Source organism: Somniosus microcephalus, chromosome 8 (assembly GCF_052327205.1).
Source record: "Somniosus microcephalus isolate GS21.2 chromosome 8, FLI_Smic_1.0, whole genome shotgun sequence".
Taxonomy (NCBI): Eukaryota; Metazoa; Chordata; class Chondrichthyes; order Squaliformes; family Somniosidae; genus Somniosus; species Somniosus microcephalus.
The window spans coordinates 120,660,689-120,673,801 of NC_140994.1; the positions used below are offsets into that span (position 1 = coordinate 120,660,689).

The following is a 13,113-nucleotide window of genomic DNA, read 5'->3' on the forward strand; positions in this document are numbered from 1 at the left end:
GGGGGGGGGGGGGGGGGGGGGGAGGAAAGAGAGAGAGAGAGAAAGAGAATAAACAGCCCTTAATTTCACACCTGACAACTAAGTGCATGTGTGGATATCAGGCAAGGGTAAGGACTGGGATTGGCTGCAAGATCTCCACATCTAAACGCTCACTATCTAGACTTACACAAAAACTGTTACTGTGCCAATTCCAGGGTTTCCCCTCGTTACCCTATCCAGCCCATTCCACGTGTTGAACCTCCTCACAAGAATGATCAATTTGCTCATGGTGATTTATAAACACCGGCATAGACCAGTTGGGTTGAATGGCTTGTCCCTGTGCTGTAAATTGTGAGTAATACAAGGTCACCTTCCTTTCAAGGCTGAAAAGCCCAAGTCTCCCCTCATAACTCAGTCTTCTCATCAAAACGAATGAGTCTCCTGTCACTTCCCTAGACATGGCTCCGAGGTTTGAATGTCTCCTGTGTTTCACTGACCAGAACTGGGTGCAGCACTCAAGTTCTAGACTCACCAGATCGCCAAACTGTTTAAGCATTACTTCCGCCAGCTTGTACTTTGTTGTTCTGGCTACACAGTACAGTATTGTGTTTGCTTTGTTGATTGCTACTCCACAATGATTGGATACGGCAAGGGTCAACTCCACCAAAAGCACTAGATCAATTAACAAGCCCAGGAGAAGTTTGTCTGCCGGACTGCCCAGTGAGGTTTAGCAGCAGAAAATTAAGGAAGCGCAAGTGGAGCAAACCATCTGTTATTGCTTGGATCAGCATTTTTTCATATGGAAAGAAATTCCAGTACTTGGGCAGGGTATCACTGTAAATGCAGCAATTGCAGACATTCATGGGATTCATCACCCCGAACAAGGACCAGTGCCCCCAAGCTAAACTTCCTAACGACATCGCGAGAAAACACAAACCAGAAGTTTCCCAGTTAGCTAATCTCAGTTGTTGTGGACAGTGAGACAAACCAGGCAGGGTTCTTGTCCTATTGGAAGTGTGTGCATGTGGATGTCAGGCAAGAGTAGGATGACTGTGATGCCTCTCATGGTGGAATCACCAGCTGCCAACTCACTAAGGTCAAAACATGCTGTTAATGTATTAAATTTTACATAGGGGAGTTTCTTCTTGTGGACACCTGTGGTAAACTAGAAAGATTTTCCCAGTACATCGGGTAATTGCAGCCTATCTACTCGAACTTCAAAATTCATTTTAGCTTAAAACCCCAATGTTGTCCAGCTGATCTCGAAGGAAAACCACAACAATCTTATTAGAAAAGAGCAGTTACAAAAGCATTTACGTCAATTGTACTGATGCTGAATCTTGAAATGCAGATTCAGTGCAACTATCTAGTTTGTATGATTTATTACTCCACACGGATTTTTCCATCATATTTCTAAATTTATGGGGAAATTGTCATCAAGCTTCAGTTGCAGGCAACAGCCTTGGATCAGCGGCAGCACTATGGCCTCCAAGTCAGAAGATCGTGAGTTCAAACCTTACTTCAGGAGACTTAAGCACCTAATCTTAGTCTGATGCTTCAGTGCAGTACTAAGGGATAACTTTGCGACGCCCCAATTTTAAAATTCTCAGCCTGGTGTTCAAAGCCTTCCATGGCCTCACCCCTTCCCATCTCTGTAACCTCCCACAGTCCTACAACCCTCCACAATCCTACAACCCTCCACAATCTCTGCGCACCTCCATATCTGGCCTCTTGCACATCCCCACATTCCATCGCCCACCAGTGGCTTTCAGTGGTCTGGGCCCTAAACTCTACCTCTCGCTCCTCCTTGAAGTTGCCCCTTAAAACCTAGCTCTCTGATCAAGCCTTTGGTTGTCTGTCCTAATATCTCGATGTGGCTCAGTGTCCAATTTTGTCTGCTAACACTGGTTTAATACTATCCCTCAACCAACATCACAGAATCACAGAAACCCCACAGTGCAGATAGAGCCCATTTCGGCCCATCGAGCCTGCACCGACACATATCCCACCCTATCCCCGTAACCCCACGTATTTAATCCCCCTAACACTAAGGGTCAATTTATCATAGCCAATCAACCTAACCCGCACATCTTTGGACTGTGGGAGGAAACCGGAGCACCCGGAGGAAACCCACGCAAACACAGGGAGAATGTGCAAACTCCACACATACAGTCGCCCGAGGCCGGATTCGAACCCAGGTCCCTGGCGCTGTGAGGCAACAGTGCTAACCACTATACATCACCTAAGCCATTTACAGGAAACTTTGGTTTATCCGGGAGGTTGTATGTCCGGAAACCTCGATCTAACGGCAGAAATCAGCAGCCGTTTTGGTTAGTTTTTTTCTTCTTCTCCTAGCATTTTTTTTATATATAAAACAGTCAGGCTCTGGAAAGCGTCTCTGTAGCTTAGCAACAGCTTCAGAGACGCTTCCAAGGTACGGGCCGAGTGTTTACAAGCTGTTGCTAAGCAACAGTGTTTGTTGTCAGATACAGAGATGAAAACCTCCGTATCCTTCAACATTAGCGCTGGTCTATCCAGAAGTTTTGATAGATCGGCAGCAGCTCGGTCCCATTGGTGCCGGATATCGCGAAGTTTCCTGTATCTCATTGTTGTTTGTGGGATTTCACTGTATGCAAATTGGCTGCCGCGTTTCTCTACAACTGTGACAGTTCAAAAAGTATTTAATCGGGTGTGAAGCGCTTTGGGACATCACAAAGGGAACTATATCAAATGCAAATTTTTCTTCCGAAAGCTTTAAGTTGAACTGTGCAATTTGCTTGTCCCATCAAACTTGGGTCAGGCCTGGAGAGCATTTTGTGCTGTGCAAGTCGGGTGTTGTGCTAGTGGTGCAGGTTAGGTTGATTGGCTATGATAAATTGACCCTTAGTGTTAGGGGGATTAAAATATGTGGGGTTATGGGGATAGGGTGGGATATGTATTGGTGTAGGGGTTATGGGGATCGGGTGGGATACGTGTCAGTGCAGGCTCGATGGGCCGAAATGGCCTCTATCTGCACTGTGGGATTTCTGTGATTTCTTTCTGTGTGGTCTACGTGGTGTCAAATTACAAGCATCACAAAGTGAGATTTGTCTTATACTGTAAAGTGTAGTAACAATGCGCATGCAGGATATACATATTAAAGATAATGCCTTAAAAAACACAAAAATAGGCAGTGGGTGGCACAGAAAGGTGGTGGTCCCATGGCACGAGTAGATGAATTTGCATTAATGTCTAACTTATCCCAAGGAGGGTCTAGTTTAGGCCTGCATTGGTCGCAATTTATTACTTACTGTAGGGCCAAATCCAATCCCTGTCACAGGGCTACTGAGCTTGTAAAGCTCAGCAGCAGCACCATCACTACTACTCCTCCTCCTCATCATCATCATGGCCACTCGTCACATGGGGTGTACTGAAATGAACACAAGCTACGCGAATGTGCTGGGCATCTGGTCTGATCCTGTTGCTATTTTCCCCCAACATTTCCACAGCCCTGCATGATTTTTTTTGCCCCATCTCTACTTTGGGGGCACCAAGGGTAATTGTAGCAACTCCACCACTGTTTCACATGAATTGGCAGTCGCATCACAGCTTAACAATCCGACCAGACTTTCTGATCTGCCTTACTCATTTGACTGTTGGATAAGATACAAGAGAAAATATAATACACACTAGCTTACAGGAAATACAAGCTCTTCCGGTACAAGAGTGATCATAGGTTAATCCTATTGCTTTAAATAATTAAAAGTCAAATAGCTATTGCACACAGATTAATACTTCGGAACTATATCACCAAGATACAAACATTGTAAATCCCATCAGGATTCAGTCAAAGCTGCAATGCTTCATGGACATTTTATAGAACAAGTTGCAATGCAACACCTGTCATACCGTTCCTTAGGCCTGCGGTAACCACCTTTGTAGCCAACTCGGGCAGTCACTGGGGCCATTGCTAACTAGACATGATCAGCGAGTGTACCAGATCACCACCTTTAGAAAGCAGGGCTGGGGGTGCCACCTCAGCCTGTGTGTAACACAGGCAGTGAATTAAAGCTAGCCTGCCACCTTCTCAATACAGTTTCTGACTATCCATACTGCAATGCACAAACCTTTCACAGGAGAGATTATTCCCTCCAGCCCCAACCCAGCCAAACCCTCATCAATCTCTAATAAATATTTTCTGATTGTTATCACAACCTTTCACATATAAATAGGCACATGTGTGTGTGTGTATTATTTGTGGCTTATTAGCCTTTATCTTTGCTTAAATTTTAGTTTAAGAGCACTATTAAAAACAGCATTATAAATAAAGCATCTGCTTTAAATACATAGATATAAAAATATAAATAGTTGCAGCCGGGTCTCGAATTAAAATGCCACAAGGTGGTGACCATCACGCAGACCCATTTTAAAACAAGTCCATGTAATAGGAAGGCCCTCCCTCGCTGCTCCCTCCTCAGAGGCGCGGTGGGGTGGGGTGAGTGCAGCCCCCCCAATGTGTGCGTGTTGGTGAAAAGGTCTACTCACCCTCTGGCGGCCTCCAGGCTCTTGATGAGTTTCTTGATCTTCCAGATCTCCACGTTCCTGTCGGCTGCGGTCGGGTCGTCCGCCATTTTCTTCTCGTTGTGGTGCTGCTGCTGCTGCTGCTGCCCTCGGCCGGGGGGGGGAGAGAGAGAGAGACGGCGAGTGAGAGTGGCGCTCACTCACACACGCCCGCCCGCCCGCGCTCACACGGCCCCGAGCCCCGCCGCTGGTTAATTCGCTTTTTCCCCGCTCTCTCTCCCTCACGTCCGTCCGCCAAAACCCCGCTCGCTCACTCACTCACTCCCGCTGACGTAAGACACCGGCTCGCATGTGTGCTAACCTCACATGGAGCGCTCGCCGTCTCCCTCTGACGTCGGCGCCAGCATCCCCGCCGTCCATTGGGCCAGCCCGCCCGCGGGCCACCAACTAAAGTCCTCTCCGATTGGTCGCGCCTCGCTTTCCCCCTCCCCAACAGCCCTGCGCGACAGGGCCGCGGTGCGTTCTGGGAGACGTAGTCCCCCCTCCCATTTCCTCTTCCTGGTTCTGTCCCACAGTTTAAAATAACCATGAATCATTAGTATTTCAAAGCACAACTATGACTTTATTTTAATGTATGTATTTACCATTACCTACTGTTAGAAGTGCCAAACAATGGATATCTTGCAGCAATAATATAATATAACAATATACAGTAATATTTTGCCTGTTACATTAAGGGTAACAAAAAATAATTGTTTTCACTGTAGCTGAGTATACGCTTATCCCATTAAAAACAGGCATCTAAAAAGTATTCATAATAACAACAGAAAATGCTGGAAAAACTCAGCAGGTCAGGCAACATCCGTGGAGAGAAATTTGAGTTGACGTTTCGGGTTTGACCCTTCTTCAAAACTGGAGAGAAAAGGAACTAGATCGAAGGCAGGGCTGCGATCGGACAAAAGAATAAAAGAACCAAAAGAAGTAAAAGAGATTAGAAGCTAGACGAGATGGTAATAGGCTGGGATTAGGTGTAAAGTGTACTGGCAGGGCAAAAGATAGCTGCCAGGTGTGAGAGAGAAACAAAAGGAAAGGGGGGGGAGGAAAGGAGTGGAAAAATATAAGTAAAAATGAAATAGGGGCCGAGGTTATGATCTGAAATTGTTGAACTCGATATTGAGACCGGAAGGCTGCAGAGTGCCTAATCGGAAGATGAGGTGCTGTTCCTCGAGTTTACGTTGAGCTTCCGTGGAACAGTACAAGAGGCCAAGGACGGTGAGGTCCGAGTGGGAATGGAGCGGTGAATTGAAATGACAGGCGACCGGAAGCTCGGGGTCACCCTTACGGACTGAACGGAGGTGTTCCGCAAAGCGGTCACCCAATCTGCGTTTGGTCTCCCCAATGTAGAGGAGACCGCATCGTGAGCAGCGAATACAGTATACTAGATTGCGAGAAGTACAAGTAAATCGCTGTTTCACCTGGAAGGGGTGTTTGGGGCCCTGGACAGTGGGGAGGGGGGAGGTATAGGGGCAGGTGTTACACCTCCTCCGCTTGCACGGGAAGGTGCCAGGCGAAGGGGAAGGGCTGTTTGGGGTGATAGAGGAGTGGACTAGGGTGTCTCGGAGAGAGCGGTCCCTGCGGAATGCTGAAAGGGGAGGGGAGGGGAAGATACGTTTGGTGGTGGGATCACTTTGGAGGTAGCGGAAATGCCGGAGGATGATCCGTTGAATGTGGAGGCTGGTGGGGTGAAAGGTGAGGACAAGGGGAACCCTATCGTGGTTCCGGGAGGGAGGGGCAGGGGTGAGGGCAGAGGTGCGGGAGATAGAACTGACACGGTCGAGGGCAGTGTCCACCACGGTAGAGGGGAATCCTCGGTTGCGGAAAAAGGAAGACATGTCTGAAGCACTGGTGTGGAAGGTGGCATCGTCGGAGCAGATACGGCGGAGGCGGAGAAACTGGGAGAATGGAATAGAGTCCTTACAGGAAGCGGGGTGGGAGGAAGTGTAGTCCAGGTAGCTGTGGGAGTCAGTGGGCTTGTAGTAAATATTGGTCGATAACCTATCCCCAGAGATGGAGACGGAGAAGTCGAGGAAGGGAAGGGAAGAGTCAGAGATGGACCATGTGAAGGTGAGGGAAGGGTGGAAATTGGAGGCAAAGTGAATGAAATTGTCAAGTTCGGGGCGAGAGCAGGAAACGGCACCGATACAGTCATCAATGTATCGGAAAAAGAGGTGAGGGAGGGGACCCGAGTAGGACTGGAACAAAGATTGTTCCACATAGCCCACGAAAAGGCAGGCATAGCTAGGACCCATGCGGGTACCCATGGCAACGCCTTTGATTTGGAGGAAATGAGTGGAGTTAAAGGAGAAGTTGTTCAATGTGAGAACAAGTTCAGCCAGGCGGAGGAGGGTGGTGGTGGATGGGGACTGGTCGGGCCTCTGTTCAAGGAAGAAGCGGAGCGCCCTCAGGCCATCCGGGTGTGGGATGGAGGTGTAGAGGGATTGTACGTCCATGGTGAAAAGGAAGCGGTTGGGGCCAGGAAACTGGAAACTGTTAAAGTGGCGGAGGGCGTCCGAAGAGTCGCGGATGTAGGTGGGAAGAGACTGGACAAGGGGAGAAAAGATAGAGTCAAGATAGGAAGAGATAAGTTCCGTAGGGCAAGAACAGGCTGAAACGATGGGTCTACCAGGGCAGTCCTGTTTGTGGATCTTGGGAAGGAGGTAGAAGCGGGCTGTGCGGGGTTGGGGAACTATGAGGTTGGTGGCAGCGGGGGGAAGATCTCCAGAGGAGATGAGGTCAGTGACAGTCTTGGAAACGGTGGTTTGATGTTCGGTAGTGGGGTCATGGTCCAGGTGGAGGTAGGAGGAGGTGTCGGAGAGTTGGCGTTCAGCTTCCGTTAGGTAGAGGTATTCATGGTTACACCATCTCTATTAAGAATGTAAGCCCTTTGTGTGCCAAATTCTCTGAGGGAAACTGTCCATCTTGAGTCACACCGACTAGGAAAGTCCCAGGGTCAATTGTCATTCTGGGTTGAGTTTGGTGATCTCAGCTGGACTGTGATAGGAGCACTACAATTTGTCTCAGCACCCCGTATTATTAAGAAAGGATAAAATAGTCAGCGTTCTGAAGGTTATCTGGCGACCCCAATTGAAAATGTGTAGATGTGGGTGAGGACAGGGCAGGGCTCAACTCTGCTGTCCTCCACAGTCAGGTAGCCTGCATTTCTCACTGTTGAGCCTCCAACATGAATAATGGTGGCTTGAACAAGGTATTACAGACAGTAGGCCGACAACAATGTAAACTTACCCCTGGTGAGCCTCCTTGTGGGCCTGCTCCTGGGCCTGGCTAAAAGAGCCATTAATTGGTCCAGGCAGCGGGCGGTCGAGGGAGTCGTCCGGCTGGATTGCCTGCCTCTCTTCCGCGGCCATGTTCGCGCCTGGGTGGCCCTGGAGATGGAGCACGCGGTGTCCGCCGGTGCGCTTGAGTATTTCCGCGACCGGTGGGCGCCGCGGGGACTGGAGTGCATCATCAACCCGGAAAACCAAATTTTAATTTGATTTGTTAAGTTTTAGTTGAACTTTTGTTTACAGTCCAATTTGTTTTGTTTTTTGGTACAATCAAAAGAGTACCCCTGGTGAGCAAGTCAACACTTTCAAGAGGGGAAGGGAGGGAAGAAAAAAAAAGGAATATTTTATGAGGATGAAGACTAAGCTAAGTGATCATGACATGAAATGGAACAAAATTTGCTGAGGGTACAGAGATTGCATTAGGCCCTGAGAGACTTTGAATCATCATAAACTCTTCACTTGTTCTGTTTGATACAAAATATATCAAGTAATGAGATAAGCATATTATACAAGATATATTCTAGGCTGCCACTTCAGTTCAGTACTGAGGGAGTGCTGCATTCTCTGAAGTGCGTCATTTGGATGAGATGTTTTTAAGATTTCCTGCTTGTGTCAAACTTACTTTCAGTCTGCTAGTGATTATACTTCAAAAGTATTTCATTGGCTGTAAACGCTTTGGAACATCCTGAGGTGAAAGGCACAGGCAGGTAGTGCAGGGGTCCCCTGTGGACATCCCCCTCTCAAACAGATACACCACTTTGAGTACTGTTGGGGGGGATGGCTTACCAGAGGAAGGCAGCAGCAGCCAACTTCCTGGCACCAGGGGTGGCTCTGCTGCACAGGACGGGAGGAAAAAGACAGGGAGAGCTACAGTAATAGGGGATTCTATTGTAAGGGGAATAGATAGGCGTTTCTGCGGCCGAAAACGAGACGCCAGGATGGTGCGTTGCCTCCCTGGTGCAAGGGTCAAGGATGTCTCAGAGCGGCTGCAGAATATCTTGGAAGGGGAGGGTTAACAGCCAGTTGTCGTGGTGCATATAGGCACCAACGATATAGGTAAAAAGCGGGATGAGGTCCTAAAAGCGGAATATAGGGAGTTAGGAGGTTAATTAAAAAATAGGACCTCAAAAGGTAGTAATCTCAGGATTGCTACCAGTGCCACGTGCTAGTCAGAGTAGAAATAGAAGGATATTTCAGATGAATACGTGGCTAGAGGAATGGTGCAAGGGGGAGGGATTCAAATTCCTGGGACATTGGAACCGGTGCTGGGGGAGGTGGGACCAGTTCAAACCGGACGGTTTGCACCTGGGCAGGGCCGGGACCAATGTCCTAGGGGGAGTATTTGCTAGTGTTCTGGGGGAGGGTTTAAACTAAAATGGCAGGGGGTTGGGAACCTGAGCAAGGGGACAGAGGAAAGGGAAACAAGGATAAAAGCAAGAGATAGGAAGGAGAAAAACAAAAGTGGCAGTCAGAGAAATCAACGGTTTAAATCAAACATAGCCACAATAAATAATAATTCTAATAGGTGTAAGAGCGTTAAAGAAACAAGCCTGAAGGCTTTGTGTCTTAATGCGAGGAGCATTCGTAATAAGGTGGATGAATTAGCTGCGCAAATAGAGGTAAACGAATATGATTTGATTGGGATTACGGAAACATGGCTCCAGGGTGGCCAAGGCTGGGAACTCAACATCCAGGGGTATTCAATATTCAGGAAAGATAGGCAAAAAGGAAGGGGAGGTGGGGTAGCATTGCTGGTTAAAGAAGGGATTAACACAATTGTAAGGAAGGATATTAGCTCTGATGATGTGGAATCTGTATGGGTAGAACTGAGAAATGCCAAGGGGCAGAAAACATTAGTGGGAGTGGTATATAGACCTCCAAACAGTAATGTGGAGGTTGGGGACGGCATTAAAAGGGAAATTAGAGAAGCGTGCAATAAGGGCACAGCAATCATCATGGGTGACTTTAATCTACATATAGATTGGGCTAACCAAATTAGTAACAATACTGTGGAGGAGGAATTCCTGGAGTGTTTAAGGGATGGTTTCCTGGACCAATATGTCGAGGAACCAACCAGAGATCAGGCCATCTTAGACTGGGTATTATGTAATGAGAAAGGATTAATTAGCAATCTTGTTGTACGAGGCCCCTTGGGTCGGAGCGATCGAATTCTTCATTAAGATGGAGAATGAAGTAGTCGAATCAGCGACTAGGGTCCTAAATTTAAATAAAGGAAACTACGATGGTCTGAGGTGCGAGTTGGGTAGGATTGATTGGGGAATGTCACTCAAAGGGTTGACGGTGGATAGGCAATGGCAAACATTCAAAGACCACATGGATGAATTACAGAATTTGTTCATCCCAGTTTGGCATAAAAATAAAACAAAAAAGGTGACTCAACCATGGCTAACAAGGGAAATTAGGGATAGCATAAGGTCCAAGGAGCGGACACATAAATTGGCCAGAAAAAGCAGTAAACCTGAGGATTGGGAGCAGTTTAGGATTCAACAAAGGAGGACAAAGGGATTAATTAAGAAAGGGAAAATAGAATATGAGAGTAAGCTTTCAGGGAACATAAAAACTGACTGTAAAAGCTTTTATAGATATGTGAAGAGAAAAAGATTGGTGAAGTCAAGCGTAGGTCCCTTGCAGTCAGAATCAGGGGAATTTATAATGGGGAACAAAGAAATGGCAGACCAATTAAATACATATTTTGGTTCTGTCTTCACAAAGGAGGACACATAAAACCTCCCAGAGATGTCGCGGAGCATAGGGTCTGATGAAAGGGAGGAACTGAAAGAATTCAGTATTTGTTGGGAAATGGTGTTAGGGAAATTGATGGGATTGAAGGCCGATAAATCCCCAGGGCCTGATAATCTACATCCTAGGGTACTTAAGGAAGTGGCCCTAGAAATAGTTGATGCTTTGCTGATCATCTTCCAGCATTCGATGGAATCTGGAACAGTACCCATGGATTGGAGGGGTCATAGTCTAAGGATAAGGGGTAGGCCATTTAGGACAGAAATGAGGAGGAATTTCTTCACCCAGAGAGTGGTGAACCTGTGGAATTCTCTACCACAGAAGGCAGTAGAGGCCAATACATTAAATATATATTCAAAAAGGAGTTGGATATATTTCTTAAAGGCTAAAGGGATCAAGGGGTATGGGGAGAAAGCAGGGACCGGGTACTGAATTTGGATGATCAGCCATGATCGCATTGAATGGTGGAGCAGGCTTGAGGGGCTGAATGGCCTACTCCTGCTCCTATCTTCTATGTTTCTATATAAATCCAATTCTTTCTTTATGTGCCCCAATTTTTTTGTCAAGCTGTTGCTATTTCCATCTTACCTGAATGTCACACCGGGGTATTATTTTAAGCTGTAAGGTCTATATATATTTACCATTTTTATGCCTACCTTTCAGTTCTCCCAAAGATAGTTAGGGTCGTGGCACTACGCCCCACAGTGTCACCCACCATCCTTTCCCTCCACAATCCTAGCCTGCAGCCCTTGCTGGATGCATTCCCGTACGCACAACTAAGAAAATCGGCCCTGGCCCAATCCTTCTCCCCACATGCTACACATCACATGCGGCAATTATAGATTTGAAATGTGGCTTATTTTAATGTATGTCACTATGAAAAATAAACAGAGCTCCAAATAGTTAACTGTGTTTACCAGCCACTCCTGGACTAAGAAAGGGGAGGCAGGGAGGCAATCCTGGTTGTGACGCCCCCTGTAGTCGAGCAACCTGCCATCGCTCACTGACACGGCTCACAGATGATAGCCACTTGGCAAGGTGCCTAGGGCACACACAGGACTGCATTGTGGCAGTAGAGGGGGGGAGAATACTGGAGGGGGGGAAGAGAGAAATGTGTTTGCAATCTCTTTCACTTTTGTGATATTTTCAACACTCCCCCAATGTTGACAGATCTGGGAAATTGGTTGAGGGAGGAACTGAGTCAGTGAAAAATCTTGGTTAAAAAATAACTACGTAGGAATTACATTCTATGTTTACGTTTGCCTCTGTGAAAGCAAATAGTCCTAATCACAAATAAAAACAGAAACTGCTGGAAATACTCAGCAGGTCAGGCAGCATCTGTGGAGAGAGAAACAAAGTTAACGTTTCAGGTCGATGGCCTTTCATCAGAACTGGAAAAAGTTAAGAGATGTAACAGGTTTTAAGCAACTACAGAGGCAGGGAAAGAGGGGAAGGGAGGAAAGAACAAAAGGGAAGGCAGGAGAGATTAAATGACAAATGGGATGATGGTGCAAGGCGAAAGGGGATGGTACTGGGACAAGTAAAGAAACAAAAGATGGGTCTAGAGGAGGTGTAAATGGGAATAGTAGAATCATTACCAACAGCTGCTGTCCGAAAAAATGAGGGCAGTGGTTATGATCTGAAATTGTTGAACTCAATGTTGAGTCCAGAAAACTGTTGAATGCCTAAGCCATAGATGAGGTGCTGTTCCTCGAGCTTACGTTGAGCTCCATTGGAACAGTGTAGGAGGCCTAATCACATTTATCCACCCTGTTCTCATATCCCATCACCCACTTTTCCTCATTGATCTATCCAATTTAATCTTGAATGTCGACATAACTGATTGGATGTGTTGGGGAAAGGGGTGCACATGATATCAATACCAATGCAGCCAAGAAACTGGCCAACAGGGGATGCTGGAGAACAGGCAGTGTATGGTAGTGTAGTGTTCACCCATTCGCCGATCTACATTGGCTCCCGGTTCAGAAAACCTCCATTTTAAAATTCTCACCCTTGTTTTCAAAACCATCCATGGCCTCGCCCCTCCCTATCTCTGTAACCATTTCCAGCCCTACAACCCTCCAAGATCTCTGCGCTCCTCTAATTCTGACCTCTTGTGTATCCCCAATTTTTCTCGCTCCACCAGAGGCGGCCGTGCCTTCAGCTGCCTGGGCCCAAAAACTCTGGAATTCCCTCCCTAAACCTCTCCACCTCTAGCTCTCTCTCCTCCTTTAAGACGCTCCTTAAAACCTACCTCTTTGACCAAGCTTTTGGTCATTGTCCAAATATCTGTTTGTCTGGCTCTGTGGCAATTTTTGTCTGGTAATGCTCCTGTGAAGTGCCTTTAGATGTTTTTACTACATTAATGGCACTATATAAATACAAGTTGTTGTTTTAGTGGTTATAATACTGGACTAGTAATCCAGAGAATTTGGGTTCAAATCACACCATAGCATTTGGAAGAATTTGAGTTCAGTTTAGAAAATCTGGAAATAAAAAGTTGGTATCCTACTGTGACAAAGGATTTCAG

The 13,113-nt window shown here is 46.8% G+C and overlaps 1 protein-coding gene across 2 annotated transcripts in view; it reads right to left on the reverse strand.

Moving 5' to 3' along the window:
- Positions 1-4,937, reverse strand: part of LOC147113763 (eukaryotic peptide chain release factor subunit 1) — a 39,921-nt gene extending 34,984 nt beyond the window's left edge. The window contains exon 1 of one of the 2 annotated variants that reach the window (XM_085995073.1): positions 4,504-4,937. In XM_085995073.1, the coding sequence (XP_085851199.1) occupies positions 4,504-4,589 (86 nt within the window). In that variant the 5' untranslated portion in view covers positions 4,590-4,937. The remainder of the gene's footprint in view (positions 1-4,503) is intronic. The other variant, XM_085995074.1, reaches the window with a different exon arrangement.
- Between the last annotated feature and the right edge of the window lie 8,176 nt (positions 4,938-13,113).